This window comes from Neofelis nebulosa, chromosome 5 (assembly GCF_028018385.1).
Source record: "Neofelis nebulosa isolate mNeoNeb1 chromosome 5, mNeoNeb1.pri, whole genome shotgun sequence".
Lineage (NCBI taxonomy): Eukaryota > Metazoa > Chordata > Mammalia > Carnivora > Felidae > Neofelis > Neofelis nebulosa.
In genome coordinates, this window is record NC_080786.1 from 100,884,680 (window position 1) to 100,900,734 (window position 16,055).

Consider the following 16,055-nt stretch of genomic DNA (forward strand, 5'->3'; position numbering starts at 1 on the left):
ACTCCTGGCTTTAGGCTATCAGAGCGGGCAAAACTATGTCTAAACTTCCACTTCCGTGGCTGAGACACAGAACACAACCTGATCAGGGCTTCCTCAGAGAGAGCCTATAGTTGTACACCTTCAGCTTAAGCCTCATTCCGTCTTGCTGGCCCCCTGAATGGACGGAGGCCAGCCCTGCGTGGCAAAGACCCTATGGCGAAGAATGAAGTTTACGTTTGAAGACACAAGACTAATTTGTTTATTAGGTCTGTTCTAATAAGTTGAGGAGGGGAGTTTTTGGCAAATAAATAAATAAATAATCAGACAAAGGGAGACTCTTGGGCAAAAGAGGGAGCTCAGGAAGAGGAGGCGGAGTCTTTGCATAGTTCTAAATGAACACAAGGTGGCAGCAGTAGGCAACGCGGATTCTCAGCAGAAATGCAGCACTTGCAAAAACCAGAAACTGGGAGGCTTTGAGAAACAGAAGGTCAGAAGGTGACTAACTATTTCTTTATCACAGAGACCGTGGTGTGGAACATTCGTCCTCTCTACGGGGGGGCAGGAGGCAGCATCTTACATGATCTGCCTGGGCATCCCGTACCCGGTCATGCCTGCCTGGGAGGCTCCCTTGTTGCTGCCCATCTGCAGGCCGATGACGTTCTGTCCCTGGCGAAGCTGCTCCTCTGAAAATCCTCTCCGATTCTGCTGGGCTTTCCTGGGCAGGGGAAGTGAGATGCAATAATGTCATTCTGACAGTTTTCAAGCCCTTCCCAAGACACGTAGTTAGAAAGACTCTACTGGGGTCACCAAACAGAACCCAAGGCCACCAAATAGAATAGCAGACCCTATACTGAACTATAGTACTGATAGGAACTGTGATCCTACCCTGAGCTACAGTCCTACCTTGAGCAATGGCCACCATGGGCTATGACCCTACCATGAGCCAAGGTCCTACCCTGAGCTATAAGCCTATCATGAGCTATGGTCCTACCTTGATCTATGAGTCCCTACCTGGTCTATGGCCCCAGCCTAAGCTATGGCCCTACTCTGATCATTATTCCTATCCTGGGCTATGTTCCTACCCCGGGCTATGGTCCTATCACGAGCTCTAGCCCTACTCCAAATAGGCCCTTCCATGACACAGGAGCTCTCCACTCCTTAGAACCCAGATGATTTTTCAGAATTTCCACGAAAGAGTCAGTGGCTTCCTTTCTGAAGACTTCACTCAGACAACTTTCCTGTCACCCTCTCTCTCAAAGTTACCTCAAGCCCTTGTGAAAATTACAGTCAGGTCTTCTTACAAAGCATGTCATAAATCCCATTCAGCCTTTCCCTGTGTAGGGCCAAGGATTAATGTTCCTGTTTTAGAGCTGTAGGACCTAGGAGTTAAGGAGGGAAATTTTCTTACTCTTACCCAGAGGTCAGCAAACTTCAGTAAAGAGCCAGGTAGTAATTAATTTTGGTTTTGTGGGTCATATAAACCACGATATGTCACTAGCAAAGCTGGGACTAAAAGCAGAGTTTCAACTGGCCAAAATCTAGGAGATTTTCAGACAAGGTTCATTTTCTTTTTTTTTTTTTTTTTTTTTAATTTTTATTTTTTGGGACAGAGAGAGACAGAGCATGAACGGGGGAGGGGCAGAGAGAGAGGGAGACACAGAATCGGAAACAGGCTCCAGGCTCCGAGCCATCAGCCCAGAGCCTGACGCGGGGCTCGAACTCACGGACCGCGAGATCGTGACCTGGCTGAAGTCGGACGCTTAACCGACTGCGCCACCCAGGCGCCCCGACAAGGTTCATTTAAAATGACACAAGGGGGTAACTTTTTATAACTGTCTAGACAAAGAAAGCCAGGTTAGGGAAATGAAGGGTCAATTATCTGCTACAAAGTACTCTTTTGTCTCCAAGGCCCCCTGAGCTATTGGGTGGAGTTTCACCTTCCTTGCTTCCCCCACCCTTGAAAACAAGGACAAGAAAATAAACCCTTTACTGATATGACCACATAATACATTATCCAGACCATGCCACTTTTGAAAGTGAAAGAGACAGCTATTAATAAATACGCTGGGGGGTTGCCTGGGAGGCTCAGTTGGTTAAACATCTGACTCTTGATTTTGGCTCAGTCATGATCTCACAATCTGTGGGATCGAGCCCCACATCAGGCTCTGTGCAGATAGTGTGGAGCCTGCTTGGGAGTCTCTCTCTCTCCCTTGCTCTCTGCCCCTCCCTGCTCATATGCACGTGCTCTCTCTCTTTCTCTCTCTCAAAATGAACAAGTAAACATTAAAAAAAAAAATAAAGAAATACACTGGGACAACAGGCATTAACCAGGACATATGTTCCCTTCATTAAGTTCAAGAATAAATAAGTAAATAAGTTTACTTTAGGTCTCCTTGGATCATAACAAAACCAAGTTCAGACCTCAAGCCCCTTCTGAGAAAAGTCAGTCAGTCAGTCAGTCCTGCTCAGCCGGAGGGTCCCAGTATCCAGCAGGAAACCCCCAATCCTTTCTGCCCTAGGTGGGCTGTTGACCTGAATGACAGCATCAGTCTTCCCTTGTTCCTGGGGAATCAGCTGTGGGGGCCCTGAGTGCTTTGTGTTGAAATAGCCTCTAGTGCTCCAGATGCTCTTTCTGGTAAAAATCACCCTCCTTGGTTGCCGAGTGGAGCGTGGTGAGTGGTGGCAGGAAGGGATATTTACCTGTGAAACCAGGATGGCTCTCCCCTGTAGCAGCCATCATCCTTGGTGACTGCAACGCTGCCAAGAGCCATCAGAGTCCTCTGCACAGCCGCCATGTCCTTCCCTACAAGCCAACAAAGACATTAAAGCCAAGCATGTGTCAGGGCTAAGGAATCTGGAAGGATGGGGCTGGTCCTCTGGGAAGGAAGTTCTGATGGGAGGCTGTAGGCCGATCCCATTCAAGAGGAGGGATACCAAATACTTCTCAAAGCCCCGAAGATAATCATAGCAAAACTTCCCAGAAAAGAACAAAAAACTACCTGGCTAGTCTCTATATGACTCGCCCAGTTTCTAACTCATTCATAGTTGCCGAATGAATAAAACATTCCAAACACTTATCAGCCCAGACACAAGTAGGTCCCTGCCCTAAGCAGAGGCCCTTGCCTCTGTGGGTTCTACAGACTGTGGCAAGGGGAAATCCTGTGGGTCGGCTTGCGAGCTGGTCCACAGAAGACGATTTTCCTCAGGACTGGGGGTAGGGGGAAAAGGAAACTGGAAAGAAGTTGCTTGGCTGGATTCAGTGTGCCAAACCCCAGGTGGCTCCTCTCTTACTTTCTCTGGGTTAAAAGGGTCTAAAATCACCCATGTGCATCAAATTGTATTCACTTGATGTATTCAATTGATTCAAAGGGTATTCACTTTGCTCTTTGGGCTGGAGGCTGGCAAATGAAGGCAAGCAAATCAACACAGAAAGCACTCAATGTGACACAAATGATAGGCCCTTTATTTTGTGCAGCTTGGAAGGAGCTAAATGGAAATAATAAATAGCTGTCGTGTGTGTGTGTGTGTGTGTGTGTGTGTGTGTGAGAGAGAGAGAGAGAGAGACAGAGAGAGATGTGTGGTGTGCCCCTTCATACAGTGGGAAGGGGGGGGGCATGCCCTGAGGAGCCCAGTGACCCTGAATCCACAGAGGAGGCAAGTGACCCTGAAAGTCAGCCTGTTCCTCTCGTCCTCTCTCCTTTCCTCCCTCCCAGCTGACTGCCAGGCCTGGGGCTGGGAAAGATGCTACCTCGTGGTCAGCCCTGGATTAGACAGAGATCCGTGCACGGCACGGGATGTGGGGTGCAAAGCTCAAGGCACAGGGTTAGCAAGGAAGGCAGCGTTCAGTGGGGCGGGTAGGGTGGGGGGGGGGTGAAGCTGCAAAAGTTAAGGGCAAATACTAAAAGGCCCTCGTTGCACTGAGCGAACCATCTGTGCTCTCTCCCCCCACCGTGCTGCTGCAGCTTGGTCACTGGGGAATACAGAATTACAGGAGAAAGGCAGATGGTAAACAAGACTGGAGTAGAACTCTAATGAAATAAACAATTCAGGTCCACAGAGGAAGTCCAGTTCAGGATGTCCATCTATTCAAAGAGGAGAGAGAGAGAGAGAGAGAGAGAGAGAGAGAGAGAGAGAGAAAGAAAGAAAGAAAGAAAGAAAGAAAAAGAGTAGATTCATTTTCCCTCACTTTTCTTCCCTACCCCATTAACCACAGGGCGGTTTCGGGAATCCTGAGGCCTGGCTGGGTTAGCTGATAGTTACAGTGCTGGGTGGGGGGGAAGGAGGTGGGGGGGGGGCGTGCAGAACAGAACGGAAGTGTCTGGGCAGCAGATGGGTGGGGGAGGGCACAAGGAATCATAAGACTTAAGAGCAAACCCAGAAGTGGTTATTAGAATGACTTCTCGTAGATAAAAAGCTTTTCTGGGGGCGCCTGGGTGGCTCAGTTGGTTAAGCGTCCGACTTCGGCTCAGGTCATGATCTCACGGTTCGTGGGTTCGAGCCCCGCGTCGGGCTCTGTGCTGACAGCTCAGAGCCTGGAGCCTGTTTCAGATTCTGTGTCTCCTTCTCTCTGTGACCCTCCCCCGTTCATGCTCTGTCTCTCTCTGTCTCAAAAATAAATAAACATTAAAAAAAAAAACAAAACAAAAAAAAAAAAAGCTTTTCTGTAATTGTCACTGTGTAACGCGATCCTTTTTTTTTTTTTTTTTTTTTAAATAGAGCTGTAGTGATGATATTCTGAGGGATCACTGTGGAAAGAGATGGAGAGAGGGTTTGCTCTTAAGCAGTGATCCATTAAAGAGAACTTACAGCAAGAATTAAGCACAGGGAGGGTTGGGAAGGTTAGAGTATACCATTTAACCCTACTCTGTACAAGGGCCACACAGGAAATCGGTTTCTGGTGGTTGGAAAGCACAGGTCTAGGAAGTCCAGGATCTGGGGGAACGTGCAGCCTGACAGCCAGCAACCCAGCCACAGATATGACCCTGGAGCCCCGGGTGCAGAGGCAGGTTGTGTTAGCACAGACCCAGCCCCCTTCACAGGGAGCTAGCTGGTGTCATACACACGGCATGAAACCAGGCAGGAAGGAGGGGGAAAAGTTGGCAAGGAAAGATATATCCTGGAAGGTGGGAAAGGAAGCAATTACACGATTGGGCAGAAGAAGCTAGGGAAGGAGGCGTTATTTGACAAAAACACATTGGAAAAGTTTTCCTTAAGAAAGGTCCCAAGGCAAGAGATTTGATATAAATTATAAGCCAGATATTTTTATACATGGTATCAAACCAGTGGAATTGATATTATTCCCTCCAGTGTATGAATGGGAAAATGAATTCAGGGAGGTTAATTAACGAGCCCAGAGTCACTCAGCAAGTAAACCAGAGCCTGGCTCTAGCTCAGGTGTCTGAATGCAAAGCCCACAAACAGTCCACTAGGCCACCATCAGCCATGGGTCCCCACTGCAGGTTGGTTGTGGTGGCACATTCCTTGGTGATCAGAGATAACCTGCAGGGGTGGCAGTGGCTGTGTGAGGACCAGGCCAGAGGGAATGCACAGGGGGACAAAACTGGGTCACTGTTCTTGCGCCCCATAAGTTCAACAGTACCAACCCCGAGAGCCATAAGTCTCTGAGCGTTTTTGTCTGGAATAATTTCTCCAGGTCGCAACTCAAATAAGGTTAAAGCAAGAAGAAGAGTTGGGGCCTAGAGTCCCCCATCAGTGTGCCGGTCAAGTTCATCCTGGCCAAGATTCTAAGTAACACTATGAGCAGGAATCTGCCCCTCTAACTTGTCTATCTTGCTTTCCTGGCATGCCTACTCAGCTTTCTAACAGACATCCCTCATGAACTCCAGCATGAAATGGTGAGAGGGCCTTTTTCTAGCCTCACCTCTCTTGCCAGTTCAGAAGCCCAGATCACATGCTGCTGGAGGGAAGGGACCATTTGTAGAGGCTGATTTCTATAACTGGGGGTCACATATTAAATATCCAAAGGAGCAGTGAGGTTAAGGAAGATCTGTGAATCTTACAACTATCTGCCTAGAACACGGCCTACTTCAGAACAAGGTTTCCCAAGCCTCTTGGACTATTTATGGGATAGTGTGGGGGACATCTCTTTAAAAATATGAATTTTGAGGTCATTCCCCTTACAGATGGATTCAGTAGGCCTGGGGAGAGGCCTGGGAGTTTATATTTGTAATAAGCTCGCCAGGTGATTTACACCATTAGGCAAGTTTGAGAAGCACGGTGGCTCTCAAACTAGACTGATTACCAGAAATACCTGAGAATGAGGGGTGCCTGGGTGGCTCAGTCGGTTAAGCATCTGACTTCTGCTCAGGTCATAATCTCATGGTTCGTGGGTTCGAGCTCAGAGCCTGGAGCCTGCTTCAGATTCCGTGTCTCCTCTCTCTCTGCCCCTCCCCAGCTCACACTCTGTCTCTCTCTCTCAAACATAAATGAACGTTAAAAAAAAAAAAAAAAGAAAGAAAGAAATACCTGCGAATCTTAAAAATTCTGATTCTGGAGCAATCTCCTGAGATGACTCGGATACAGCCAGATGGAGAGGCAAGCATTGTTCCACTCTTGGGTTTTCACTTGTTAAAAACATTGCAAGGTCTAGCACACGGTAAGTACTACACGCTATTCCTTAAGCAAAAACTCCTCCCTTTGGAGACATCTTGCGCAAAGTCAAATGGTAAAGTCAATAATTAGAAGGGCTCTGATCCAAGCTGGGAGCCAGCTCGGAGTCCGGCAGCTTGGACTCTCTTTGCTCCCTGAAAGCTACACCCTAGATACTTTGGCAAGGCAGCTTGAAAACACTGCTCAAGGCTATTCTTCCAAGAAAAAAGAAAAAAGAAAAAAAAGAAGAAGACTCTCCTAAAAGAAGCAATGACTACTGGGAAGGACTGGGAATTTTCTAGATGCTGAGTCCTTGGTGGTGACCTAAAAGTGAGACCACTGGCCATAAAAAGGGAAGTGACACACGGAATCGGAGGGGCCAAATGTGCACTACCAGCTCAGCACTTTGATCAGGTGAGCTGGACTCTTCTAGCCTCCTCTTACAGGAGGGGCTGATATTTAGACTTGCAATCATAAAAAATGAGATGGTGGTGTAGCAGCCTCCCTTGTACTCAACCTGGCAAACCTTTGCTCAGACAACTGAGTGTGCCCTCTTTCCTGCATTAGCACAAAGCGGTGTTTCCCCAAGTGTGGTCTTGTACTTCAGACTACTGAATGATAACTTCCGGGGGGTGGGGCCGAGGGCTCTGCACCATAAGGCTCTCCCGCCCCCCCCAACCAGGGATTCTTATTACCCATAAAGTCTGAGTGCTATTACCATAAAGGGAGCCTGCCTGGGATTCGCTGTCTCCCTCTTTCTCTGCCCCTCCCCTGCTAGTGCTCTCTCTCACTCTCTAAATAGATAAATAAGTGGTTTTAAAAAATAAAAGTGTTTCACAGTTTACAGTCAAAACTTCTGCTTCAGAGCTACTTTGTTTTGTTATCCGTCTTGACTCATCTGTGTTACTCTTGAAATACTGGCTGTTTTCATCTTTCTGGTATCATTTCTGTTTTCCTTGAGTAATAACTTAGGCACAGTCCCCAATTCTCTCCTCAAGATTGAGAAAATATTGCTACGGTCAAAGGAGAAATGTCAGAGAGTAGGTTGGGCTTGCTCTGTGAGTTTCACAAATTTTTGTCGCTTGCCTTTCTGCAGACACTCTGTTGGTTCTCAAAGCCAGGTTCCCAGACCAGCAGAAGCAGCATCACCTATGAATTGGTAAGCAATGCAAATTTCTGGGCCCTACCCCAGATTTAATACCTCAGAAACACTGGGGCTGTGTTTTCATAAACCTGCCAGGCTCGAGGTTGAGAACCACGGCTGAAGGAAAAACCCACCGAACAAAGTCACGAGCAGTGGAGGCTGTGGAGACTGCAAGCAGCAGGCACGTTATGATGACTCAAGTCACTACAGGTACCTCACAAGACCCCCAAGTGTCTCTCGAGTTGGGTGAAATGTTTCCTTGTTCTTGCTGTTACGGAATGACACATATAGAGCCACCTCCCCAGAGAGAATATATTTGGACTGCCAGGTACTCCCCCCCCCAATATAAACCACACTCTTCCCTGACTCCTAGTCATCAAGGAAAGGGAACAGGGGGGCAGGGCAAAACCATGTGGCCAGGATCCTTGTCAGTAGGACTCCTGAGAAAAGTAATCAGATTGGATTGATCTTTGAGTCTTGCCTGCTCTGACATTCTAGAATTCTACATGTCTAACGCTTGTTCACCATGTGGCTGTGCAAAGAAACCAAAAGGTAGTTGCTGATGGACTTATAGTATAGGGGGAAGGAAGCCAACATTTATTAGGTGTCTATTAGCCAGGCACGGTCACAGGCATTTTACACATTTAATCCTTACAAGAACCTTCCGAGGAAGGTGCTAGACTTATTTACAGAGAAGGAAACTGAGGCTCTGAGTAGCTGAGCACTGAAACAAGTTCACAAAGTTGGCATGTAGCTAAAGAGCTTCAACCCATCTATCTCACTCCAAACTCATGCTTTTTTCACTGTACCAAGATCTTCTGGGTCTGGAATTGGCAAAGCAATATATTCTGGGGAAAGATGTCAAGAGGGTAATGGCCACAGGATAGAAAAAAGTCAGTAAGGTGACCCGTGATGCCGGCCCCTCCATATTGGAGGCTGGCCGATTCAGTGAAGGCACCACACGACAGACAGAGGGCGAATGCCATCCAGGCAACAACACCGGCTTCTGTATGAAGCCATTAATGAAGTCCATCTGTTCCAAGGCAGAATATGTGCCTTTCCAGCCTTGCTCCCGCCACCCTCATTTTCAATTTGTCCTAAAAAGGGACAGGGCAATGACTGTAGTAATGTTTACCTTGCCACCGTATATTATGCTCTACGGTTGCCAGACACTTTGCTAAGCAACTTCTAATGCATCATCCCCTTTAATCCCCATGTCAACCCTGTGAAATAGCTGAGAAAATCCAAGCTTAGAAAAGTTAATTGATAAGTGGTGGAACAGAGATGTGAACCAGGCAGTCTTAGAAATCTGTGTTGTACCACCTTCCAGGGTAAGTTTTCTTTGAGTCTTTCTGACCAGCACACCCCCTAGTGCTCCCGTGTTCTCTCTCATTCTCTGTCTCTCTCACACACAAACACACATACTTCCTTTTCCTGCTCCTCCTTCGTCTCCTTCTCACTTTCCCTCCACAGAAAAGACACTGACGTCTAAGCTCCAGTATGCTCTCCTGAGTCATGGGCAGCTGAGACAGCCCCACTCCCACCCCCTCCCGGCACCCTCCACAAATCCAGAAGGAACCTGTCAGCATCCACCTGCCCTCATGCAAGAGAAAGACTTCTTTAGTCCTCTCCCAGGGCTCTAAGCGGCCCCAGCTTCCTCCCCAGCCCTGAAAGGGATTGCTCACCCAGCTTCCTCCCAGAGGAACTTCAGTAGCTCTGTCTCTAATATCCTTTGGTTGGGTTGTTTTCTGGGCCGATGTTCAGGCCTGGGGTTCCTTTTTAAATTTTTTTTTTTTTTTAACGTTTATTTATTTATTTATTTATTTTTTTAATTTTTTTTTCAACATTTATTTATTTTTGGGACAGAGAGAGACAGAGCATGAATGGGGGAGGGGCAGACAGAGAGGGAGACACAGAATCGGAAACAGGCTCCAGGCTCGGAGCCATCAGCCCAGAGCCTGACGCGGGGCTCGAACTCACGGACCTCGAGATCGTGACCTGGCTGAAGTCGGACGCCCAACCGACTGCGCCACCCAGGCGCCCCTAACGTTTATTTATTTTTGAGACAGAGAGAGACAGAGCATGAACGGGGGAGGGTCAGAGAGAGGGAGACACAGAATCTGAAACAGGCTCCAGGCTCTGAGCTGTCAGCACAGAGCCCGACGTGGGGCTCGAACCCACGGACCGCGAGATCATGACCTGAGCCGAAGTCGGACGCTTAACCGACTGAACCACCCAGGCGCCCCTGGGGTTCCTTTTTAAAGCCCAGGACCTTTTATTCTGGTTGCTCCTAAGTCCATTCCAAACATCTCAGTGTGCATCGAACAGGGGTTTCAGCATAATGGGTCCATTTGGGGCCCCTGCCTATCTAACTGAAGCCTAAATGGGAGGGCATCTTGCAAGCCTGGCCTCCTGCAGCTTCATTTGTCTGCAACCTCAGAGCAACATGGAGTCACTGGGCAGCCGTGGGCAAGCAGAACCCTATTGGGAAGATGCCAAGCGGGGGAGATGGGGGGCAGGGGGCAGAGAGCTGTTGAGCATAAAGTGCCTGCAGAGGAGGAAGAGAAGTGCCCAAGAGAGAAGGGCTGGACCCGCAGCAGCCACAGCCACCACATCCCCAGTGTGTGGCATCAAGAGGGAATGGGAATAAACGGAAAACCACCGTCGGAGCAGTAGGGGGGATGCGGCATGAAGCCAAGCAAATGGCCAGCTTGATAGCTGTGTGAGTAGACACGGGCACCCTCACACTGACACATGCCGACCCCGCCTTGCAGCATCCCTTTGATTCAGGCTTGCTCATCCCCAGACGCGAGCGACAACTGGCTCTGGCAGGAAGCACCCAGCCTCTCTCACTCAGTACCCTGGGTCTCACCCTGGCCTTGCTCAAGGCCAAGCCCGCCTCTCCCTTCTCTGCCCAAAGCAACCCACTTTCCTACCTCTTGCTCCATTGTATGGTAACCAGCTCTGGCTTGAGCCTCAGTCAGTGATCCAGAGGCCCCCTCCCTTAGAATGACTCTTCCGGAACCTCAGTCCTCTCATGAAGGGGCCCACGGGAGGCCGTGGACACTCCCAGGCATCTGCTTTGTTAGTGTCAGTCATGGCTACCTATACCCGGTCAGCCACCCTTGGAGTGAATCCCCTTCCTTTTTTCCTTTAAAGCTTCATCCTTTTTGCCCTGGCTCCGTGTCTGCCTGGTTTCCTTTTTCTAGGAGTATTAACCTGGCTTGGAGCCCACCTGTCCACGACCCTACCTTAGGCGACCACAGTCTCATTCATGCTTCTTGACCTCCCTCTCCCTTAAGAAGTATGAACACACAGGGCTGGGACAGGTGGTGTAAACCTCCCCCTGCTCTGTTAATCAGGGACCGTGGCTCCCTACACCCCTCCTTGTCACTGCCAGCACCTCCGGGATGTCAAGTTTACCTGCGTGATCTCTGATAAAAGTGGAAACGCAAGTAAAACATCGTCAGTCGAGTAAAGACAGAGAAGCAAGCTCGGGGTCCACATCTCCTACAGACTTCCCAGTTTCCTTCTCTTCCTACATACTTCCTGCACTTGGTGGGCGGCTCACCCTTCTATTCACATGAACTCCTAATACAGGGGCTCCACCCTTCTGTCCCACACAGTCCTGACTCCTCCTCCTCCTTCTCTTCTTCATCCTCCTGTTATGACTCACCAGCACACTCGTGGTGCAGGTGCAGGAAACAGCCTCCTGGTCAAAGCATGACAGGGCAGACTAGTTGAGGCCCTATTTTCTGGCCTCAGAGAGTTCAAGTTTGAGCCCTGGCTCTGCTAATTACAGGCCATACGATGCGTACAAGTACTCATGAACAAGCTTCAGCTTCATCCTCTTTGAAATGGGAAAATTAACAACACCTCATAGAACTGGAGGAGAATTAATAGGCATTACACAGTAAAGTACTTGTATGGGGAAATATCAATAGGCAGGGGCTCTCTTTATTAGCTGGGAAAATCATCATCGTTTTGGTCTAAAGAGCAGAAACCAAGTCTCAACTGTGACATTCACGAGATTTGGAAGTGAGTAGCCAAGAAGTCCAATGGCCTGGCCTGAAGGTCTGGATATCTGACTTTCTAAGTAATGGCAAAACACAGGTTATGTGATGGGTGTCTTGGGATTTTAACAACTCACGTGTGAGAGAAACAGGAAATACCAGCTCTCTCTGCCTGACACAGAGGGGGTGTAAGGGTTAAGGAGGCAATTGTTTCTTTAGAAGTTGTTTCGTAGGATGGTCCTCTGCTAGAAATCTGTTTCATCCATCATCTAAATACCTCTTAAAATACCATGTCTCCCGATCACAGGAAAGTTACCCCCTTCTCACTATCAGGGGGGCCATTTGGGTCACTGCCCTGGGCATCCTATTGGGCGCACCACTGCTAACAGCCAGGGACTGAGCATGAGCGAGCAGAGCCTACCTGGAAGGCCTGCTTGAACTGTTCCATAGCTCCAGTGCCTGGCCAGCCTGGCATGGAACCGTTGCACGGATGGGCACACACATTCGGGCCCAGGAGAACACTAAGCACTATGACCACAGGTCCCAACTTCTTGGGCCGTGTCTCCATTCACACCATTTCCCCCAGTAATGGTGGACTGTCAAATATGTCCAGAAATGTGATTTGACTTTTATGCCTCATAAGACTTATGCCTCACAAGTCAATTCACAAATGTGAAAGAAAAAAAAAAAATCACGTTTCACACTTTCTGAGCAGAATATATATCTGGAAGGGATAGTCACCAAGCCCTCAGATAATAGTTTCGTAAAAGGTTGGGGTGCTCTTGATTTCTCAGACTGAATGACAGACCGCACCAGGCGGCTTTGTCTACGAGCCCTGTTGCTGCCGGTGAGTCAGAAGCACACTCACCACCCACCCCCCCTTCTCTTCCAGTAGCTACCATTTGTTCAGAAAGAGTACGTTGTGGGAGGGGTAACAGGAATGAAAGGCATCCATGTAACCATTTTAGCTTTCTCTCCATGGAGGCTTCTGTTTACATGCTGGTTTGCTGAGGTCCCCCGCCATGTCCCCAGGGTGCGCCTTCCCTCAGAGGAGGGTAGCCTTGTCAATACAATAGAATATCACAAAGCGGTAAGCTAACAGTGCCCCGGGGTCACAGCGGATAACCCCCATTCCACCCCCACCCTCCACCCCACAGGGGCACACACAGGCATAAGGAAGAACACTGTGAACAGGTTTCCCAAAGAGATGGCCAAAGTGGAGGGGGAGGGGGAATAACCCCAAAGGCATGAGGGCTGTTTACCTTCCCATAGATCCACCGTCTGAAAAATGTCAGTGGTCCTGACACCGTAAATTTCTGCAGCTTTTAGGAACTGGGAGATTTGCTCCATCTGCTTAAAAGCCATCTTTGATTCTGAGATCTTGGGAATGGGTTCCTGTCCCGGTGGGTATAAACTGTTTATCAGCTTGCACAGGACCTGAAGAGAGAAAGGGGAGACAAAATCAATGTTTCCCTTTGTATTTATCCATCATTAATGCAAAGTGAGTCCTAGGCCTATAGCGCACAGTTTCCGGGTTTGGGCAGAGGCAAGTCTTGCGCCCCAGGAAGGCACGGCTCAGGGCTGGGTGGCCAGGTTCCCACGCCAAACCCCAGAGACCCAGGTGGCCTCACTCCCAGGGCTGCTCCTGGCTACCGTGGGTCCTGCATCCTGGGAACCCCCTTCCCTGCTGGCTCCTCCCTTCCTTTCTCTGGGGGAGGGAAAGAATGTTTACAAATAGGGAACAATGTATGATGATGAGCCCGTGATTTCCAGACTTTCAATGGAAGGAGGAGAGGTCAAATAATAGAATCGAATATTATTTCTTCTCTCAAAGGGCAGATCAGAATCAGCCTTCAATAACTCAACCCATATGTGCCAATGAGGTATAAAAGAGCTGAACCGGGTACCCTCCTCCTAGATGCTTGTAACCCAAGTCCTGGGCGACCCAACAGAAACGTAGGATAGCTGTTATGTAACAGTAAATCACAGCCTGCGGGGAAAAGACGGGCTTGTTCGAATCAGCAGTCTCCAACCCCCAAACGCACGAGAGCATCTGGTCAGAAAAGCAGTTACCAAGTAAGGATTCCCTTCGGTTTCTTGAGAACCCATGCATTCAAGACATCCAGCACCCCAGGCAGCATGGCTTGGGGAAGGATGGGAAGGTGGTTAGTCTCTCTGACCCTTTCTTTTGTTGTACTTTGTAACTAATCCATTCCCCACGGGGGAGGAATAATTACTCCCGCCACCCCACGCGCTGATGGACCAAAAGTCTGGAGAAATCTAAGGGAAATCCTTATCTGATTATTCCCACTGGAGAAAGCAAAAAGGGCTTTTAATTTGGCAACAACTCCCAAGGAAGCTGCCATGTCTCAGCTGGGTGGAGAGTCCTTAAGCTAGGAAGGGAATTGTGCGGGGAGCGCAGACCTTCCACCCCGAAGAAATAAAGGCATTTCCATTCCCACCCCGCGAGACACAGAGTTTGGCAGCCGCAGCTCCACCTGCAGCCTCCTGTTAGAAGAGAAAGTCCAGGAGGGGTTCCCAGCCCACTGCCCTGGCCACCAAGATCGCAGCCGGCCTTACCGTCCCGTCCATTAACCATTTCTGAAAATGGGCCCTGCCGGGGGGCGGGTGCTCTATGTCCTCGGCGCACTGCAGGATGATCCAGTCCACCAGCTTGTTCTCCAGGTCCGCATCGTACTTCTGCTCGATCTTCTCCTGCACCTCTCGGCTTAAGCCATAGCTCGGGCCCCTGTTAGCCATCTCTGGAAGAGAAGAGAGGACACGCGCGGCATCCACACAATAGCAGCAGCGGCCCGGCTCCCTGCGAACGGGGGCTGGGACGTGGCTGGGCGGCCTGGCCCAGCAGCAGCAAAGCGGGCAGAAAGCCGGGCGTGGTTTAAATCAAGGAGCCAATGAAGCCACTGGGGTTTCACCTACCAACGCGAAGGGAAAGCGCAGCCACGCGCCAGTGACTCTAGAATAAAGCCCCTGCTGGTCCAGGGGGGCTGGAACGCCCCTCTCGGTCCCGCCTATCGATGGGATGAGATGAGGTGATGTACAAGGACTCACAATCAAGGCTGAAACCCCAGGCAGCAAGGGGGCTGGGTGGTGGTCGTGGCGTCCCCTCTCCAGAAGCACTTTGCAGAGATGGGGATCCTGAAATGGGAGAGAGCAGGTAATTAACAGGAAGGAAGGAAGGCCGCCTTGACGTTCAGTTGCTGATGCTGCATGGCGCCTGGAAGAATGGTACACTGATTCGATTTTCTTCTAGCTGAGGAGGGTCAAACCGGGGCCGTTGCTAAGAGCCCTCCAAAAAGCCAGCCCTCTCGTATGTCAATCAATCCCGCCCACCTCCCTCCCGCTGAGAGCTTCTTTCTGGCTGCACAATTCTTTCCCCTCCTCTGGGGGAGACAGCCGATTGTATACAAGGCCGGAGCACAGCTGCACAAGGCCTGGGGCCTAGGGGAGGGTCCATTCTGTCAGCTGTCCATCTGTCAGGAGTTGCCAGACCACTTTCCTTCTGCCCTGGGGTAACAGTTGTCTGGCTGGACAAGAGGGGAGGGGCTGAGAGCTGCATCCATTAACTTGTTCAGCTGCCAGCCAGATTTCATCTGGAAACTTCCATCCTGGCCGTAACTGTTGTGCCTCAGTTTGACTTATCCAAAGAATGAACCTTTTAAATGCTATTTTTAATAGAAAGATACTATTATCTTTCTATAATAGAAAGATACTAAGAGCATGTTCTATAAAGAAACAAAGCTCACTGTCAATGTACTAAGAGCTCGTGGAGTGAAAGGTTTTGGTAGCGTGTAACCATTTCATCTGTGTGTTTTAGTCAAGGGCCTGTCAGGCCCCACTGTGGTAACTGATTGGTCAAACAAGACCGGAGGAGTAATCAACTTAGATCTAAGTTGGCCTGAAATTTTTATAACTGCTCAACAACTTGGCAATCTGTCTTCCTAGACTGTAAGTGACTTGGGGGTAAAGTCTCATTGGTGTTGTGTGAATCTCTGGGTCCTTTTCATGAGAAAAACACTCAAACATCTGTTCTTTTGGTTCATGCAGCAAATATGACTTGAGCGCTTAACTATGCCAAGTATTGTGCTGGAGAAGAATCAAATCGAATTCTTGCCCCTGGAACCAGTTGACTTGGGCACATTAGATAAAGCAATTCTGGTGCACAGGCAGGTAATCTTTGTCCCTGCGCAAAATTGGTTGAAAGCTAGGCAGGCATCAAATAATACATGTATGGAGAGGAATCTCCTACCCACTGGGGCCTGGACTAGTGAAAATGTAATCACTTTGTAGAA

At 49.2% G+C, this 16,055-nt stretch overlaps 1 protein-coding gene across 1 annotated transcript; it reads right to left on the reverse strand.

Annotated features, from left to right (window-relative positions):
• Positions 1-214: 214 nt before the first annotated feature.
• On the reverse strand, positions 215-14,657 carry TAGLN3 (transgelin 3). Its single transcript, XM_058731445.1, has 4 exons — positions 14,326-14,657; positions 13,008-13,182; positions 2,680-2,782; positions 215-694 (listed from the first exon to the last, which is right to left on the reverse strand). The coding sequence occupies exons 1-4, from the start codon at positions 14,503-14,505 to the stop codon at positions 553-555; spliced, it is 600 nt and encodes a 199-aa protein (XP_058587428.1). The 5' UTR covers positions 14,506-14,657; the 3' UTR covers positions 215-552.
• Between the last annotated feature and the right edge of the window lie 1,398 nt (positions 14,658-16,055).

Excerpts from the sequence above, each read along its gene's own strand:
- TAGLN3 (XM_058731445.1), bottom strand. The coding sequence starts at position 14,505 with ATGGCTAACAGGGGCCCGAGCTATGGCTTAAGCCGAGAGGTGCAGGAG. Across the intron at positions 13,183-14,325 it reads AATGGTTAATGGACGGGACG|GTCCTGTGCAAGCTGATAAA; the intron begins GTAAGGCCGGCT and ends TTCTCTCTTCAG. Across the intron at positions 695-2,679 it reads GAGCCATCCTGGTTTCACAG|GAAAGCCCAGCAGAATCGGA; the intron begins GTAAATATCCCT and ends TCCCCTGCCCAG.